Source organism: Oryx dammah, unplaced genomic scaffold (assembly GCF_014754425.2).
Source record: "Oryx dammah isolate SB20612 unplaced genomic scaffold, SCBI_Odam_1.1 HiC_scaffold_28, whole genome shotgun sequence".
Lineage (NCBI taxonomy): Eukaryota > Metazoa > Chordata > Mammalia > Artiodactyla > Bovidae > Oryx > Oryx dammah.
In genome coordinates, this window is record NW_024070212.1 from 100,692,734 (window position 1) to 100,707,394 (window position 14,661).

General features: G+C 44.9%; 1 protein-coding gene and 1 pseudogene across 1 annotated transcript; both read right to left on the reverse strand.

Moving 5' to 3' along the window:
* Window positions 1–214: 214 nt before the first annotated feature.
* Window positions 215–8,952, reverse strand: FAM183A (family with sequence similarity 183 member A). Its single transcript, XM_040231460.1, has 4 exons — window positions 8,740–8,952; window positions 5,814–5,873; window positions 1,620–1,723; window positions 215–414 (listed from the first exon to the last, which is right to left on the reverse strand). Exons 1-4 carry the CDS (start codon window positions 8,870–8,872, stop codon window positions 304–306), a joined length of 408 nt encoding a protein of 135 aa, XP_040087394.1. The 5' UTR covers window positions 8,873–8,952; the 3' UTR covers window positions 215–303.
* On the reverse strand, window positions 3,935–5,248 carry LOC120856295 (annotated as a pseudogene).
* Window positions 8,953–14,661: the final 5,709 nt, after the last annotated feature.

Genomic DNA, 14,661 nt, shown 5'->3' on the forward strand with positions numbered 1-14,661 from the left:
TTGGCTTCAGTTTTCTTGGTTGCTAATGTTTCTCATTTATCTTTTAAAAAATCAATTTATCATTCTTTATCAGGGTCTAGAAGGCAGAGGAGATATTGTATACACTTAGTTTGCCATCTTTAACTGGAATTCTCTCCCTGGTTTATAAGATTAAGGATGTGGACTAGTGAACTTGGGCAGAAGGGAGAAATGTGAGATTCTGGACACAGAAATAGTCAGACCAAGGCTTAAAAGTGTCTTTATTTACCTGGGCAGCACACACTTTGGGCATTAATGACAAGGATTGCCAGCACTGAGGGAATACTACTTGTGGCGATCGTCTTCTCCCAAGCTCCACATTTTAGCCTTGTACAGAGTGATGTCTTTGTAGACCTTGAAGTGGTTCAGCCTGCGGTCTTCACGTTGCGGGTTGACCTAGAGAGGAGGCAGATGTCAGAAGGAAACCTGTGGGGAAGGGAGAAGACCTTGTCTTGTAGAGACCTGGACTTGATTCAGGTCCCAGTCTCCTGATGTGTGGCCCCTGGTGCTTTTTCTTGCTAAACCCTGTTTGTGAAATGAAGATGACATAATCAGAATTGAAAGACAAGTGTGACAGGAAGTTCTTCACATTCTTTAAGTCTATTCAAAATCCTGTGTTTCTTTCTTAGGAACAGAAGCCCTATATCGTTTAGGGAGATCATACTTTGCCAACAAAGGTCCGTCTAGTAAAGGCTATGGTTTTTCCAGTGGTCATGTATGGATGTGAGAGTTAGACTGTGAAGAAAGCTGAGCGCCAAAGAATTGATGCTTTTGAACTGTAGTGTTGGAGAAGACTCTTGAGAGTCCTTTGGACTGCAAGGAGATCCAACCAGTCCATCCTAAAGGAGATCAGTCCTAGGTGTTCGTTGGAAGGACTGATGTTGAAGCTGAAACTACAATACTTTGGCCACTTGATGCGAAGAGCTGACTCATTTGAAAAGACCCTGATGCTAGGAAAGATTGAGGGCAGGAGGAGAAGGGGATCACACAGGATTAGATGGTTGGATGGCATCACTGACTCGATGAACATGAGTTTGGGTGAACTCCGGGAGTTGGTGATGGACAGGGAGGCCTGCGCTGTGGTTCATGGGATCGCAAAGATTTGGACATGACTGAGTGACTGAATTGAACTGAACTGATGCTAAAGACTGCATTTCCCAGGCTCCTTGCATTTAGTGGTGTTTTTCCAATCAATGACACAAATATGTTACTAGCATTCACATTTTCCAGAGAAGGGGACAGAATTTAGAGATGTAGGTGATGCCCAAGACCACTCTACTAACAGCTGGGAGAGCAAACTCAGGCCATCTGACATCAGCAAGCTTTGTTTAAACCACACTTAGCAGTATTCACTTTGTACCAGGCACTGTGTTCTAAGCACTGTCTCATCTAATCCTCGGAACAATTTCATGAGAGACAGGCTGGATTATCTCCATTGTACTAGGAGGAAGCTTAGTCACAAAAGAGCTTAGTCACTTCCTAGGGTCACACAGCTAGTATGTGGTAGCCAGAGTTCAAGTCCAGGCAGCTGGCTCCATACTCTGTTTCCTTAACCACTGCTGGATTACCCCTGACCTTTCAAGTAAAGGAGACCCACTTACCAAAGGCTCAGAATCCCATCCAATCTCTTGACCTTCAGTCTGTGTCTCTGGGTATTTCTTTCTTGGTCCCTGGGCAGCGTGGTGGATAAGATTTAGAAACCTGGCTGGGAGACGAGGCAGAGGTTACAAAGGAGTCAGGTTTGGGGACCAACGAGAGATGCTGTGCCCTTGACTCTGGCACGTCCTCCTGACAGGCAGAGTACCGCCTCCGAGGCTTGCCTAGACGTCAAGACACAGGCACCTGGTTCTTCCACGCATCTCTCAACAAACATCTGTTGAGAACAAACTCTGTGCCAGGCACTGTTTGGGCCCTGGAGGCAGAGCAGAGTGAGATAGACATGGTTCCTGGTCTCCTGGTAATGTAGACTGGGTGAGAGGTCAGGGGATGCAATATACAAGTATAAAAACAAACCCGACATGTACTCATGCTATATTTAAAGTGGGTAACCAAAAAGGACCTACTGTATAGCACAGGGAACTCTGCTTAATGTCAGATGACAGCCTGGGTGGGAGGGGAGTTTGGGGGATAATGGATACATGTGTATGTGTGGCTGAGTTGCTCTGCTGTGCACCTGAAACTACCACATTATTAATTGGTTATACTCCAATATAAAATGGAAAGTTAAAAAGAAAAAGAAAAACAAACCGCATAGAGGCAGGCAGTGATGCACACTGTGAAGACGGGAGTAGGCCCGGGGGCAGGGGGAGGCAGGGCTGGCTACTTAGGATGACGAGGGGAGGCCTCTCCGGATGCCTTGCCGGTGCCAGCCCTGAGAGAGGCAGAGGAGGAGCACACCACAGGCAGCAAGAACAAAGGCCCTGCGGCATGAGCAAGTCTGGGCAATGAAGCTGCAGAAGAGACGGTGAGGAGCTGGACTATAAGAAGTGAGGTCAGATCCTTGTGGATTGAAATCAGCATGGCTCTCAACACCTGGTATGTTTCTAGCTCTACACCTTAATATTATTTTCCTTATTACCCTGTGATAGTCACTAGAATGGGGCTGGGAAAGGACTTAAGTAGATTTCATTTTCAATCTACCCTATCCAGTCTCAGTTTGAGGGAGGTAGTCTGACAAGGGGAAGAAGCTGGCTTGCAGTCAGACATTCATGGCCCTTCTACTACTAGCTTGACAGGCGGTTTAACTTTTCTGGGCCTCACTTTGCTCATCTGTAAAATGGGAGGAAGATATTTACCTCAACAAGACGTTCGAGAATGGAATTAAAAAATAAAGGACTTGGCCCTGGGCTGATCTTATCCTGAATACAGGCGGCTTGTAATGAAATCCCTACCACCTGCTTTTTTCCTTATTGCTACAAGTCCCCAGCTGCTATCCTTTGCTCTAGCCAGGCTGGTGTCTCCCCTACAGATGGAAATCTCACTTCCTTGTTCTCTGTCAGTCTATTTCCTTGTCTGTCTCCACGATGCTGTGAAATCCTCACTCCTCCTGCCCACCCCCACTTCCCACCTTCTCTCCTACAAAAATCACACATCCTGCCTCAATCGAACTCCACCATAAGAAGGTAGAGGGGAAGGAGAAAAGCTTGTCAGAAGAGTTAGGCTTCCTATCAAGTATCTTCTTCCCTCATTCTTAAATGTGGCCCCACTTACCATATTATCACAGCCATGCCAACTACTCCCAGTTCTTGGCCATGCTGGTGTCTCATTTCTGTGCTTTCTCATGTAACCAGAATGTCCTGCATTCTTCTACACCTAACACTCCACCTCACCTTCTCAAGGAGGACTTTCCAGAACTTCCCTGTCTGAGGTGGGCACCTATTTCCTATGCTGCTGCCATCCCAATCTAGCTCTCTGTTTACCTGGGTATTTACATGTCTGTCTCTTTGCCTATGGTATGACATTCCCAGCCCCATTCTAGTGACTATCATAGGGTAATAATGAAAATAATATTAATAACATGTCCCGATCACCATGTACCAGATACTTTTTTTTTTAACATAATACTGTTTATTTAACTTCAAAAACATTTCAGCATTTTAAACATACAACAAACAAACAAACCAAAAAAAACAAACCAGAACGTTGCAGATCATGTTTAGTATAGAAGGTTCTTGAACTTTCACTGGTGCTATGGCTCTTGGCTTTGCTGACAATGAAGAGTTCTACGGTTTTTTTTTTTTTTTTAAACAAACAGTTTAAAACTATGGCACTTCAACTAAAAAGGATCCAAAACACTTCTCATGCCAGCTGACCCCTGCCCCCTTTTCCACAGCTAAGAATGGCAGTAGGATGCTATGTCACTATATACAAAAACAAGACAACCTGAAGCTAAATGGATGCCCACTGCAGCGTTCACAGGTCCAGCGCCACAGTGCATGCCCTGAGCTACACCCTCTCCGGAGGGCATCACCCCCACAGCCTCCACACTAAGCACGGAGCTTGATGTCAAGAGTGTGTCTTGGTTGCTTTGTTCTTTGTACAAACTATAGATATGTACAGTTGAAAACTCGGAATTTCTAGCCAATGACCATAGGATTAACACACCACCTTACAGATTTTTTTAAAAAGTGCCAGAAACATCTTTAAGCCTTGTCACACCAACAGCAAAGTGCACAGAGTGAGAAGACGAGAGCCTTTTCATTTTAAAAAGGTTTGGAAATATGTATAACTTTGATACAGTTTCCGGGGGCTCCAGACACCCATGGCCACTTCCTGTGAACCACTGACAATTGCTAGAGCTCTTGGAGAGACTACGATATGATCATGATCCAATCAGGTAGTTAAACCTAATGAGGGCAACAGACACGTCTTGGATGAGAGTTGTCAATCACAGCGCTCCCTGCTCTAAGGTATTCACAAGGAGACAGATCAACAGCTTTTTAAATTTATCCTCCTCCTCCTCCCCTTCTTCCTTCTTCTCCTCTTTGTCTTCCTCTTCCACTTTTTTCCGGGCAACTTTATCAGGACCTTTGGTGCCATCAACTTCCATTTAGACCTAGTCTGAGACATCCTTCTCATACTCCTTCAGCTTTGCTGCCTTGTTGATGTATGGCTGCTTCTCCCTGTCACTTAAGTTATTCCACATCTCACCTAGCTTCCTTGCCACATCTCCAATAGAGATGCCAGGGTTTATAGACTTGATCTTGGGGCGGAATTCAGAGCAGAATAGGAAAAATCCAGATGGTGGTCTCTTGGAGGCATTGGGATCCCTCTTCTTCTTGCCTCCCTTAGCTGGTCCGTAATCCTTCATTTACCGATCACAGGGCACTTTATCCGCATCTGCCATTTCATTGAATTTAGACTTATCTTTCCCAGACACAGTCTTCCACCTCTCAGAGCATTTCTTGGAAAATTTAACAAAATTGACAGGGACCTCTGGGTTTTTCTTCTTATGTTCCTCTCTGCACGTCTGCACAAAGAAGGCATAAGCAGTCATCTTGCCCTTTGATCTCTTGGGATCACCTTTAGCCATCTTGACTGTATTGTTTGCCATCTTGACTATACTGTTTGCTAGTCTCGGCAGCACAGGGCCCTAGATACTATTTTAAACACTTGCAATACATTGTTTAATTCTCACAACACCTCTAAGAGATAGGTTCAGAAATGCTAAAAAAAACTTGCCAAAGTCACACAGTTAATGAATGGCAGAACCAGGATTTGGACTCAGTTAGTAGAACTCCAGGGAGAAGGCAATGGCACCCCACTCCAGTACTCTTGCCTGGAAAATCCCATAGACAGAGGAGCCTGGTAGGCTGCAGTCCATGGGGTCGCCAAGAGTCAGACACGGCTGAGCGACTTCACTTTCACTTTTCACTTTTCACTTTCATGCATTGGAGAAGGAAATGGCAACCCACTCCAGGGTTCTTGCCTGGAGAATCCCAGGGATGGGGGAGCCTGGTGGGCTGCCGTCTATGGGGTTGCATAGAGTTGGACACGACTGAAGTGACTTAGCAGCAGTAGAACTCCAGAACCTGTGCTTGTTATCAGCTAAGTATTGGATGGATGAACAAACGCAATGTCAGGGCCATGAGGAACATGTTTTTTGGCTTGACAGTTAATAAAGTGGCAGTTTTGAAAATGTTGGTTTCTCGCGAGTTTTGTCAGTATGAATTCAGCTTTCAGATGATCAAACAGAGGACTGAGGCCTGCCCTAAGGAACCACTCCCCAGAGAGTCTCCCAGCCGGCTGCCTCTCTGTCTCTGCCTCTCTGTCTCATTCTCAAATCCTGGACTTACCGTCTGCAGGTTCTTCCAGGTTATCATGCCAAGACATGGGCTTTCTGGTGATTGTGTGAACTAGAGAAAAACAGCATCATAGGTTCAAGTTAAAAAAATTTCTCCCTGGCCTTTCTGAGACCCTCCCTATGCTGGATACGCATTTAGCCTTTTGTCAATGCCTGTCCATTGTCAGATATTATGCTGGGCACTAGGGCATAGGATCTTCAAGGACCTCACAGTCTGAGAGGCACTGTCCTGATGATGGCCACCAGCCATGTGTGGCGACTTTAATTTGAGTAATTTAAATTTAATACAATTGAAAATCAGCCCCACAGCCGCATTTCAAGTGATCAACAGCCACATATGGCTACTGGCTGCCATTCAGGGCAACACAGACAGAGAACATTTCCATTATTTTGGAATGTTCTTTTGGACAGACTGGGCTATGGAGATGTAGATGTATCAGGCAGCCAGAGATAGTGATATATACCCAGGAGGCCATGTGGTACCAGGTAGAGGATCCACAGACATCTATTCAACTCATAATTATTGATGAAGTGGAGGTAGGGCTGTGAACAAGACAGAGAAGGTCCCTGTTCTCCCTGAGCTTTCACTCTACTTGTGGTGACACTCAATAAACAGATATATAATATCAGGCAAATATAAGTAAGATGCACAACCGCATAGAGCACATTATATGGAAAAACCCATGTTGATGGTGGGCAGAGTGTGGGTGATGTGTCTCTAAAGACAGAGGAGCAGAGTCCTGAATAAACTTGCTGTGTGAGATACATGGGGAAGATCCAAGAGTGAGCTTGGTGAGTTAGAGAAATATCAAGGAGCAGAGTAATTCTGGTGGAGGGAGCTAGGGGGATGGAAGTAGTAAGTGAGCAGGGGTCAGAAGGAACCAGCGGTCTCTACGTGTTTTATCCCTATCTCCTACCAGTAAAAAAGACAAAAACTTCCACATGTGTATATTGATACAGTCTCTATGCTCTATTGTCATATATTAACAAAGCATCATTTCTTTCTTTATACGTAAGTATAATGATAGGTATAAATTCTAATATTTCCTCACTTAACCCCAATGGATCATATTAATCATGTGCCCGACAATTGTGAGCTGAGAGACCAAGCACTTTTCCTAGGAAACCTGAACACTGCTGGAGGGGATTATGAAAATTGTTGAAATGGGCCAAGCTTAAACAGAATTGGATGTTAAATGGTTTTCTTGAAATTAGTAGTTGGGGGCTCCAGAGGAAAACCAGGTTATCATAAGCAAAATGAAGATATACATTTTCTGTACTCTCATTCCCCACTCCCAGCCCCCAAAGGTAAGTTATGTGAGGAGGTGGTTATGCTTAAATAAATGACTGTCCTAATTATTTCACTGTATAAATGTATATTTAAATGTCAATGGTATACCTTAACTATATGCAAATCTTATTTTAAAATAATGACAATCCATTTCTTCTATACAGCTGGGCTGCAGTGGACTGCAGTTAATCAGGTCCAGGACTGGGGGGTCTTTTCCCATTGGAAAAGACCTTGATGCTAGGAAAGACTGAAGGCAGGAGGAGAAGGGGATGACAGAGGACAAGATGGTTGGATGGCATCCCTGACTCCATGGACCTGAGTTTGAGCAAGCTCCAAGAATTGGTGAAGGACAAGGAAGCCTGGTGTCACAGAGTTGGACACGACTGAGTGACGAACAACAAGGGCTGGAGGAGAATTCAGAAAGAAGAGACAGTGAAGAGGTGGGGAATAGCATGGTGATTTAGGAAATCCATGCATTCAGATATGGTGGGACAGAAAAGAGCCTGTGGATGCTGCAGAATAGACACTAAAATGTTTATTAAAGGAACAGGGTGCAGGTAAAGGGGAGTTGGAATAAAGCTGGGTGGGCAGCAGAACCACATCCACAGGCGCCTTACGTTCTGATCAGGGTAAACCTCAGCTCAGAAGCTGTGGGGCCTCTGAGACTGGATGATCGAATCCCCTATAGCACAGCTCTCTCCAGCTATGGTATAGGGGAGGGTTGGAGGGCTGGGCCTGGAGGGAGAAAGAGAGTTAGGAGAGCATCAGATCAATGCAGGCAGGAGTGAGGAGGGCCCTGCTGAGGCTTCGGAGGCGGGATGGAGAGAGGGCCGATCTAAGTGAGGATTGGCAGTCTTGTGTGATGGCGTCTCCCACTGAGGCAGGAATGTGGGAACCCATCCTGTAGAGAAACGCTAAGGAAAGAAACAGTACGGTGCCTACTGAGCTCTGTGGAGTGAGAGAGAGACTGAGGATGACTCCCAGGCTTCTAACTAGGGAGAGAGAATGGCTGTGGTGCCTTGTGCTTAAAACAAGATCTTCTGGAGTAGCCACAGGTGGGAGAGGGGTGCGGGATGAACCAGGGAGAGGGAGCTGGGAGGTGGTTGTGGACGTGGGTCTGGGTCTCCATGTGAGACTCAGTGGACTTTAGAGGGAGCTGATGTTACAGGACCAGATGAAACTGGCCCAGGAATGTGCAAAGTGAGAAGAGTTGGGGTGGGGCCATCTAATTAGGGGGCACCTTGGACCTTGAGTCTGTGCCCCTTAAATTTTCTGAAGGTCTTCAGACAATATAAGAAGATGGAAAGAAATCCAAACCAAAACATACGCAAAACAAAACACAAAACCCTGCAAAATACTTCAAAAGCAAGTTTATAAAGAACCTTTCAAATCTGTTACAATAAAATATTTAATCAGGATGTGGATGCATTTTAATACATCTGATGTGATGGGGAATGAGACTCCCCTCCCCAACCCCAAAGTCAGTTCTGAAATGTTGAGACTAGGGGCGAGGCCAGCGGAGGCGTCTCCTACTGGGCTCCACCCTGCACCCCCTGCTCCGCACCCCTCCCGGCTCCTTCCCGCGGGGCGCCCTCTTTCCCTTCCCCCGTCCGGTAGCGCCCCTCACCCTTGCGGAGTGGATTCACGTGATACTGCGTGTAGAGTTTCTGGGTTCGTAGCTCTTTGAGATACAGTTCCCGCAGGATCTGGTTCTGGTGGACCTCATCTGCGATCGCTTTCTCCTTCTGGTGTCCAGCCATGGCCTTGGCTCTGCTGTGTCCGGTCAGTACAGCGCCCCCTCACCTCGCCAGACGCTCACCAGGTGCCAGGCCAAAGGCTGTCTCCAGGCAACAGAGTCCCAAGCCGTCTCCAGGCAACCGGTCCTAGCTCACCCGCCTCCCTCAGACCTCGCTCCTTCTCGCCCATCCCCCAGCCCCAAATCTTAGAACGCCCTCTTTAGGCGCTCAACCCACCTCCCGCAGCTTCTCAGGACATATCTAGCCTGGTTACAGAACGGCTGCCCGACACTTCCAGAAAACAGTCTCGCCATGAAGTGACCAGTCAATCCTAGAGGAAATCAGTCCTGAATATTCATTGGAAGGACTGATTCTGAAGCTGAAACTCCAATCCTTTGGCCACCTGATGCGAGGAACTGACTCACTGGAAAAACCCGGATGCTGGGAAAGATTGAAGGCAGGAGGAGAAGGGGATGACAGAGGATGAGATGGTTGGATGGCATCACCGACCGACTCAATAGACTTGAGTTTGAGGAAGCTCTCGGAGTTGATGATGGGCAAGGAAGCCTGGCGTGCTGCAGTCATGGGGTTGCAAACAGTTGGACAGAAATGAGCCACTGAACTGACTGATGAAGTCACAGACCCAAGAGGTAATGGGCTTAGGATTCAGCCTCACCTTGACTAGTCATTTCCTAAAAAATATTTTGGAAGGAGTAAGAAACCTCTCTACATTAAAGCAGATGCCCCAAATCGAGACCCTCTATGCTTATCTCAGAAACATGGAGAGGTTTCCCATGCATAAAGACAGTCCTCCCCATATCACCCATGTGATAAATAATATAGACAGGATAACCCTTTCTTAACCCCAAGAGTAACTTAGGAACTTTACAGTTTATTTAAATTTTTAAAGTTGTGGTAAAATACACATAGAATTTGCCATCTGAACCACTTTTAAGTATTGTAGTTCAGCAGTGTTAGGTATAGTCACACTCTGTGACACTCCTCTCCAGAAAGTTTTTATACCCATTAAACAGCTCCCCATTGCCTCCTCTCCTTAGCCCTTGGCGGCCACTGTTTTACTTTTTCTATGAATTTTACTCCTCTAGATACCTTATTTAATACAGTTTATATTAAAAAAATAAAACTAAAAGTATCCCTAGAATAAAGAAAGGAGCCACCCCTGGTTTTAGGAAGCACCTAAATGCTGACTCCAGAGCCTGTTGTCTTCCCCCCGAGTACACTCAATCTATCCACCCACCCATCCCACCACCCAGAACATGTGTTCCCAGTGAGTTTAGGTTTGGAGACACAGTGCTGAATATGACAGATGGGTGGACATGTCTGCAGTTTCCTGAGCCCAGCAAGCAACATCATGATCCTTGCTTTAGCTCCAGCTGCTCCATCTCCTTGGCCTGGAAGGCTCTTTTCCCTGTTGTCTGTCTGGGGAACAATCACCTAATGTTTATAATGAACTCACATGTAATCTTCTTTCAAAAACCTTTCCAGACTGTATAGCCCCTAGTCCAATTTTTCTTCGTGCCATGCTCAACCTCAACTCTGTAGTTCTAGAATAGTAAACTTATTTTATAGAACTAAATTACTTGAGAACAAGAAATATATCTGGCCATTTCTGAATTACCAGTACCTAGCACAGTATATACAGATGCAGGCTTTTGGCAAAAGTTTGCTGGCTGACTGGATGTCCAACCAGATGGTACTGTGATTTTCTTCTGCTTACACCGTTATATAAACCTTTACATCATGCTGAAATGCAAACAGACTTCATCGTACCTGGCTGAGTTGGAATAGAACCTCTGTTACTTGTCACTGTGATTCATGCCTGGGTCACTTTTTCTATCAACAGTCTAACAACTTCCTGAGGTCTTCAGTTCAGTTCAGTTAAGTCACTCAGTTGTGTCTGACTCTGCGACCCCATGGACTGCAGTATGCCAGGCTTCCCTGTTCATCACCAACTTCCAGAGCTTGCTCAAACTCATGTCCTTTGGATCGGTGATGCCATCTAACCACCTCATCCTCAGTCATCCCCTTCTCCTCCTGCCTTCAATCTTTCCCAGCATCAAGGTCTTTTCCAATGAGTCAGCTCTTCATATCAGGTGGCCAAAGGATTGGAGTTGCAGCTTCAGCATCAGCCCTTCCAATGAATATTCAGGGTTGATTTCCTTTAGGATTGACTGCTATGATCTCCTTGTAGTCCAAGGGACTCTCAAGAGTCTTCTCCAACACCACAGTTCAAAAGCATCAATTCTTTGGCGCTCAGCTTTCTTTACAGTCCAACTCTCACATCCATATGTGACTACTGGAAAAACCAGAGCTTTGACTAGATGTACCTTTGTTGGCAAAGTAATGTCTCTGTTTTTTAATATGCTGTCTAGGTTGGTCATAGCTTTTCTTCCAAGGAGCAAGCGTCTTTTAACTTCATGGCTGCAGTCCCCATATGCAGTGATTTTGGAGCTCAAAAAAATAAAGTCTGTCACTGTTTCCATTGTTTCCTCATCTATTTGCTATGAAGTGATAGGACCAGATGCCATAATCTTAGTTTTCTTAATGTTGAGTTTTAAGCTAGCTTTTTCACTCTCTTCTTTCACTTTCATCAAGAGACTCTTTAGTTCCTCTTCACTTTCTGCCATAAGGGTGGTATCATCTGTGTATCTGATGTTACTGATATTTCTCCCAGCAATCTTGATTCTAGCTTGTGCTTCATCCATCCTGGCATTTAGCATGATGTACTCTGAATATAAGTTAAATAAGCAGGGTGATAATATACACCCTTGACATACTCCTTTCCCAATTTGGAACCAGTCTATTTTTGTTAGGATTTTTATTGGTGTCTGAAGAGGATTGATAAAATTAGGATGAAGGCAAAACACAGATAATAATAGTAAGATAACCAGAGTCTGCTCATGGCTAAAAACATCATCATAGAAAAGGATTCCTGCAAAGAACTGAACTTACTTTCAAGCTGCATATTGTTTGGCCATCATCTTGAATTCACTAGGTCTATCAGGTAAGCCTGGGAATCCACAGTCCTGGCAATTCTGAACTGTACCAGGTCTATCCCAGTAGTAGAGAAATCATTTCTCCAGGATAAGATCTGTGAATCAACAGGTCTGGTTAGGATTGGCTGGAGTGTTGGTGAGGACCAGAGTCCAAGGAACTAAAAGAAAGGGCAGTAGAGGGAGTAGGGGCACAGATAAAGGAGTATCAGGAAAGGGGAGCAAGATGAACAGTGGTAAGCAGTTGATATGGAAGAGACAGGGAAAGAGCTGGATGTGGATGTCATTAAGGGAGGGTGGCAGGAAGGGGTGACACTAGTCAGAGGAGGGAGATGGGTAGGCCTGAAGTGTGAAGGAGGTGGATGGGGCTGCGGAGTAGGCTGAGGGCTAAAAGACTGAGGAGGCAGGGAGGAAGGAGCTTTGGGTAATGAGAGCAAGAAGGAACAGAAAGAGGAGGTGGAAGCTGGGTGTGAGATGGGGAAACTGGAGGTAGCTTTCTTGTCATTGTTTCAAATGGCATATTTCTAGTTACTCATCTTGTGAAAGTAAACTGGCAGAAGCTCACACCTGCTCCAGAAGCTATCTGATACACTACCACTGGCACCACCCCATGTTGGAATGCCCATTATGAAGCGTACATACTCCTCCTTTTGGAGCCAATAAGGAGAGTCCACCAACCAGAGCAATGGTCTCAGTTTCTAGGTTGAAGAGTGATTATGGGAAATGGCAGAGAGGATAAATGGAGTTATAATAGTAGCCCCTATTTCTTGGGATAACATACAGTTTTTCCCCTCAGTAGACAGAGATTGCTCCAAGGGCTAGGATAGAGTTGGAAGTTGGGACCTAGGAGAATGGATCTAAAGCAGAAATGGTCAAAGTGGGGGAGAAGTCAATGCCCCTAGGTATTTAACATTTTACAAAGCCTTCTCATATCATTTACATCACTCCATGAAGATGAGGTAATCAGAGTAGGTGACAAAGCAGGTATAAACTAGAATATGGGTCAAACGTCAGGAAGTAGGGGGCATGCAGGAGGGAGCACAGGATGACACAGAATACCAACAGTCAGCATGACCCCTTCCCATGTTCCAGAACAGAATCTGGTAGGGGTGCTTCCAAGCAGAACTTTAAAATATAGCTTTCCTCTTGGTCCTTGTGGTCCCTTGGTGTTTTCCTGACTCTCATATGGAATCAGAGATACAGGGTCAAAGCTGACAGGATGACTGCCCAGTCCTGAGTGCCTAATGACTAGGTTTGGACTTTCCTGTTCACTGCCCAAGGCACCTAACTCCATGTCAGGTGATTTAGGAAGCTGCTGCAACTCCCATTTTCATCTGTCTGATTTAGCAGTTCTCTCTGCTTAGCAGTCCTGGTTTCTCTGATCACTGTCTAGATCATAATTCCATTTGGTCACCTATTCTCTTTTATAACATTATATTCTGATTGTTCTCTCTGACCCAGTATCCTTGCCTCCCATGTTTCACACAACTTTTCATTGTCCTCTCTGGAAATCTAGCTACAAGACTGGGAAACTTCCCTGTTTCCTTAGACTGTTTCTTCATTGTTTGCATCTGCCGGCTTTAACTGTCACCTGCATCTCCCTTGAGGACATTGTTTCCCTTGTATATCTCTTAAGTTGAGATGGCTCATTTTCTCAAACTCTTAAGATGCTTCAGGGTGAGAATGAGGTGTATTCTCCTTGTTCCTTTTGACTCCTTCTAAACCATTATTCCTCTCTTCCAATTAGAACATCCCTTGCTCTTTAGAAGCTGGTGCTACCCACCAGCATTTCCTTGGTACTTTTACCTTCAGATCTCCTGGATACTCTTTTTCTATGAATATTTTGTACTTGTTGTAAAGTCAGTTTTGAGTCCATCATCCTTAAGGACCCTAGTGTCTGTGTAGATGACCCCACTCAACGCTCTAGCCTCTCTCTTTTTTTTTGATTTGTTTATCACTAAAGTTCATAACCAACACTCTACTTTCAGCCACCCGTGGTCATACCTGATCTTTTCCATTACTCAAGAATTATCTGGGGACTCTCCTGGTGGTCCAGTGGTTAAGAATCCACCTTCCAATGCAGGAGACATGAGTTTGATTCCTGGTCAGGGAACTGAGATCCCACATGCTGCAGGACAACTAAGCCTGTGCTCTGCAGCTACTGAGGAGGTGTGCCACAGCTACAGAGGCCACGTGCTCTGGAACCTGGTTGCCACAACAAGAGAAAAGCCTGCACACCTCCTCAACGAAGGCCCCCCATGTTGCAACTAAGACCCAACACAGCCAAAAATAAATAAATATTTTTTTTTAAAGTAAAAATTATCCCACTTTTGAAATCACTTGTTTGGACATTGTATTCTCTGACCACTACTTCCTGCTCGTACATTGTAATCATTCCATTTTCCCCACTTCCCTGGGACCACTGATTCACTGACTATTACTTTGTTTTAATCTGCAAACTCTGATTTCCCTGACTTTATTTCTCTCCTTACCCACTTTAGAATCTATGATTCAAAATGTCAATGACTTTCTTACCCTAGTTCTAAACTCTCCTGCCAGAGGATCTTTTTATTGCATTTTCTTAGTGGGGTACCCCTACCTGAGTGATTCCAACTATTTGACTTCCTTGTGTTGCTGAATGCTACTGGAAAAAAATTTTATACAACCTGGAATATTGGTACTAAATTAATAGTCTGACTTCAACTGTATGCTAAACAATATCCAAAAAAACCAATACCCATGAGAATGTTCATGTTGAGAATGTTTACTTATTATAGTAAACAAATGGAAAACAGCATA

What these genes read in the sequence shown, in the direction of transcription:
- FAM183A (XM_040231460.1), bottom strand. Translation starts at nt 8,872, where the DNA reads ATGGCTGGACACCAGAAGGAGAAAGCGATCGCAGATGAGGTCCACCAG. An exon ending in CGTGAATCCACTCCGCAAGG is followed by an intron (nt 5,874 to 8,739) that starts GTGAGGGGCGCT and finishes GTTTTTCTCTAG; the next exon opens with TTCACACAATCACCAGAAAG. An exon ending in GATGGGATTCTGAGCCTTTG is followed by an intron (nt 415 to 1,619) that starts GTAAGTGGGTCT and finishes CCTCCTCTCTAG; the next exon opens with GTCAACCCGCAACGTGAAGA.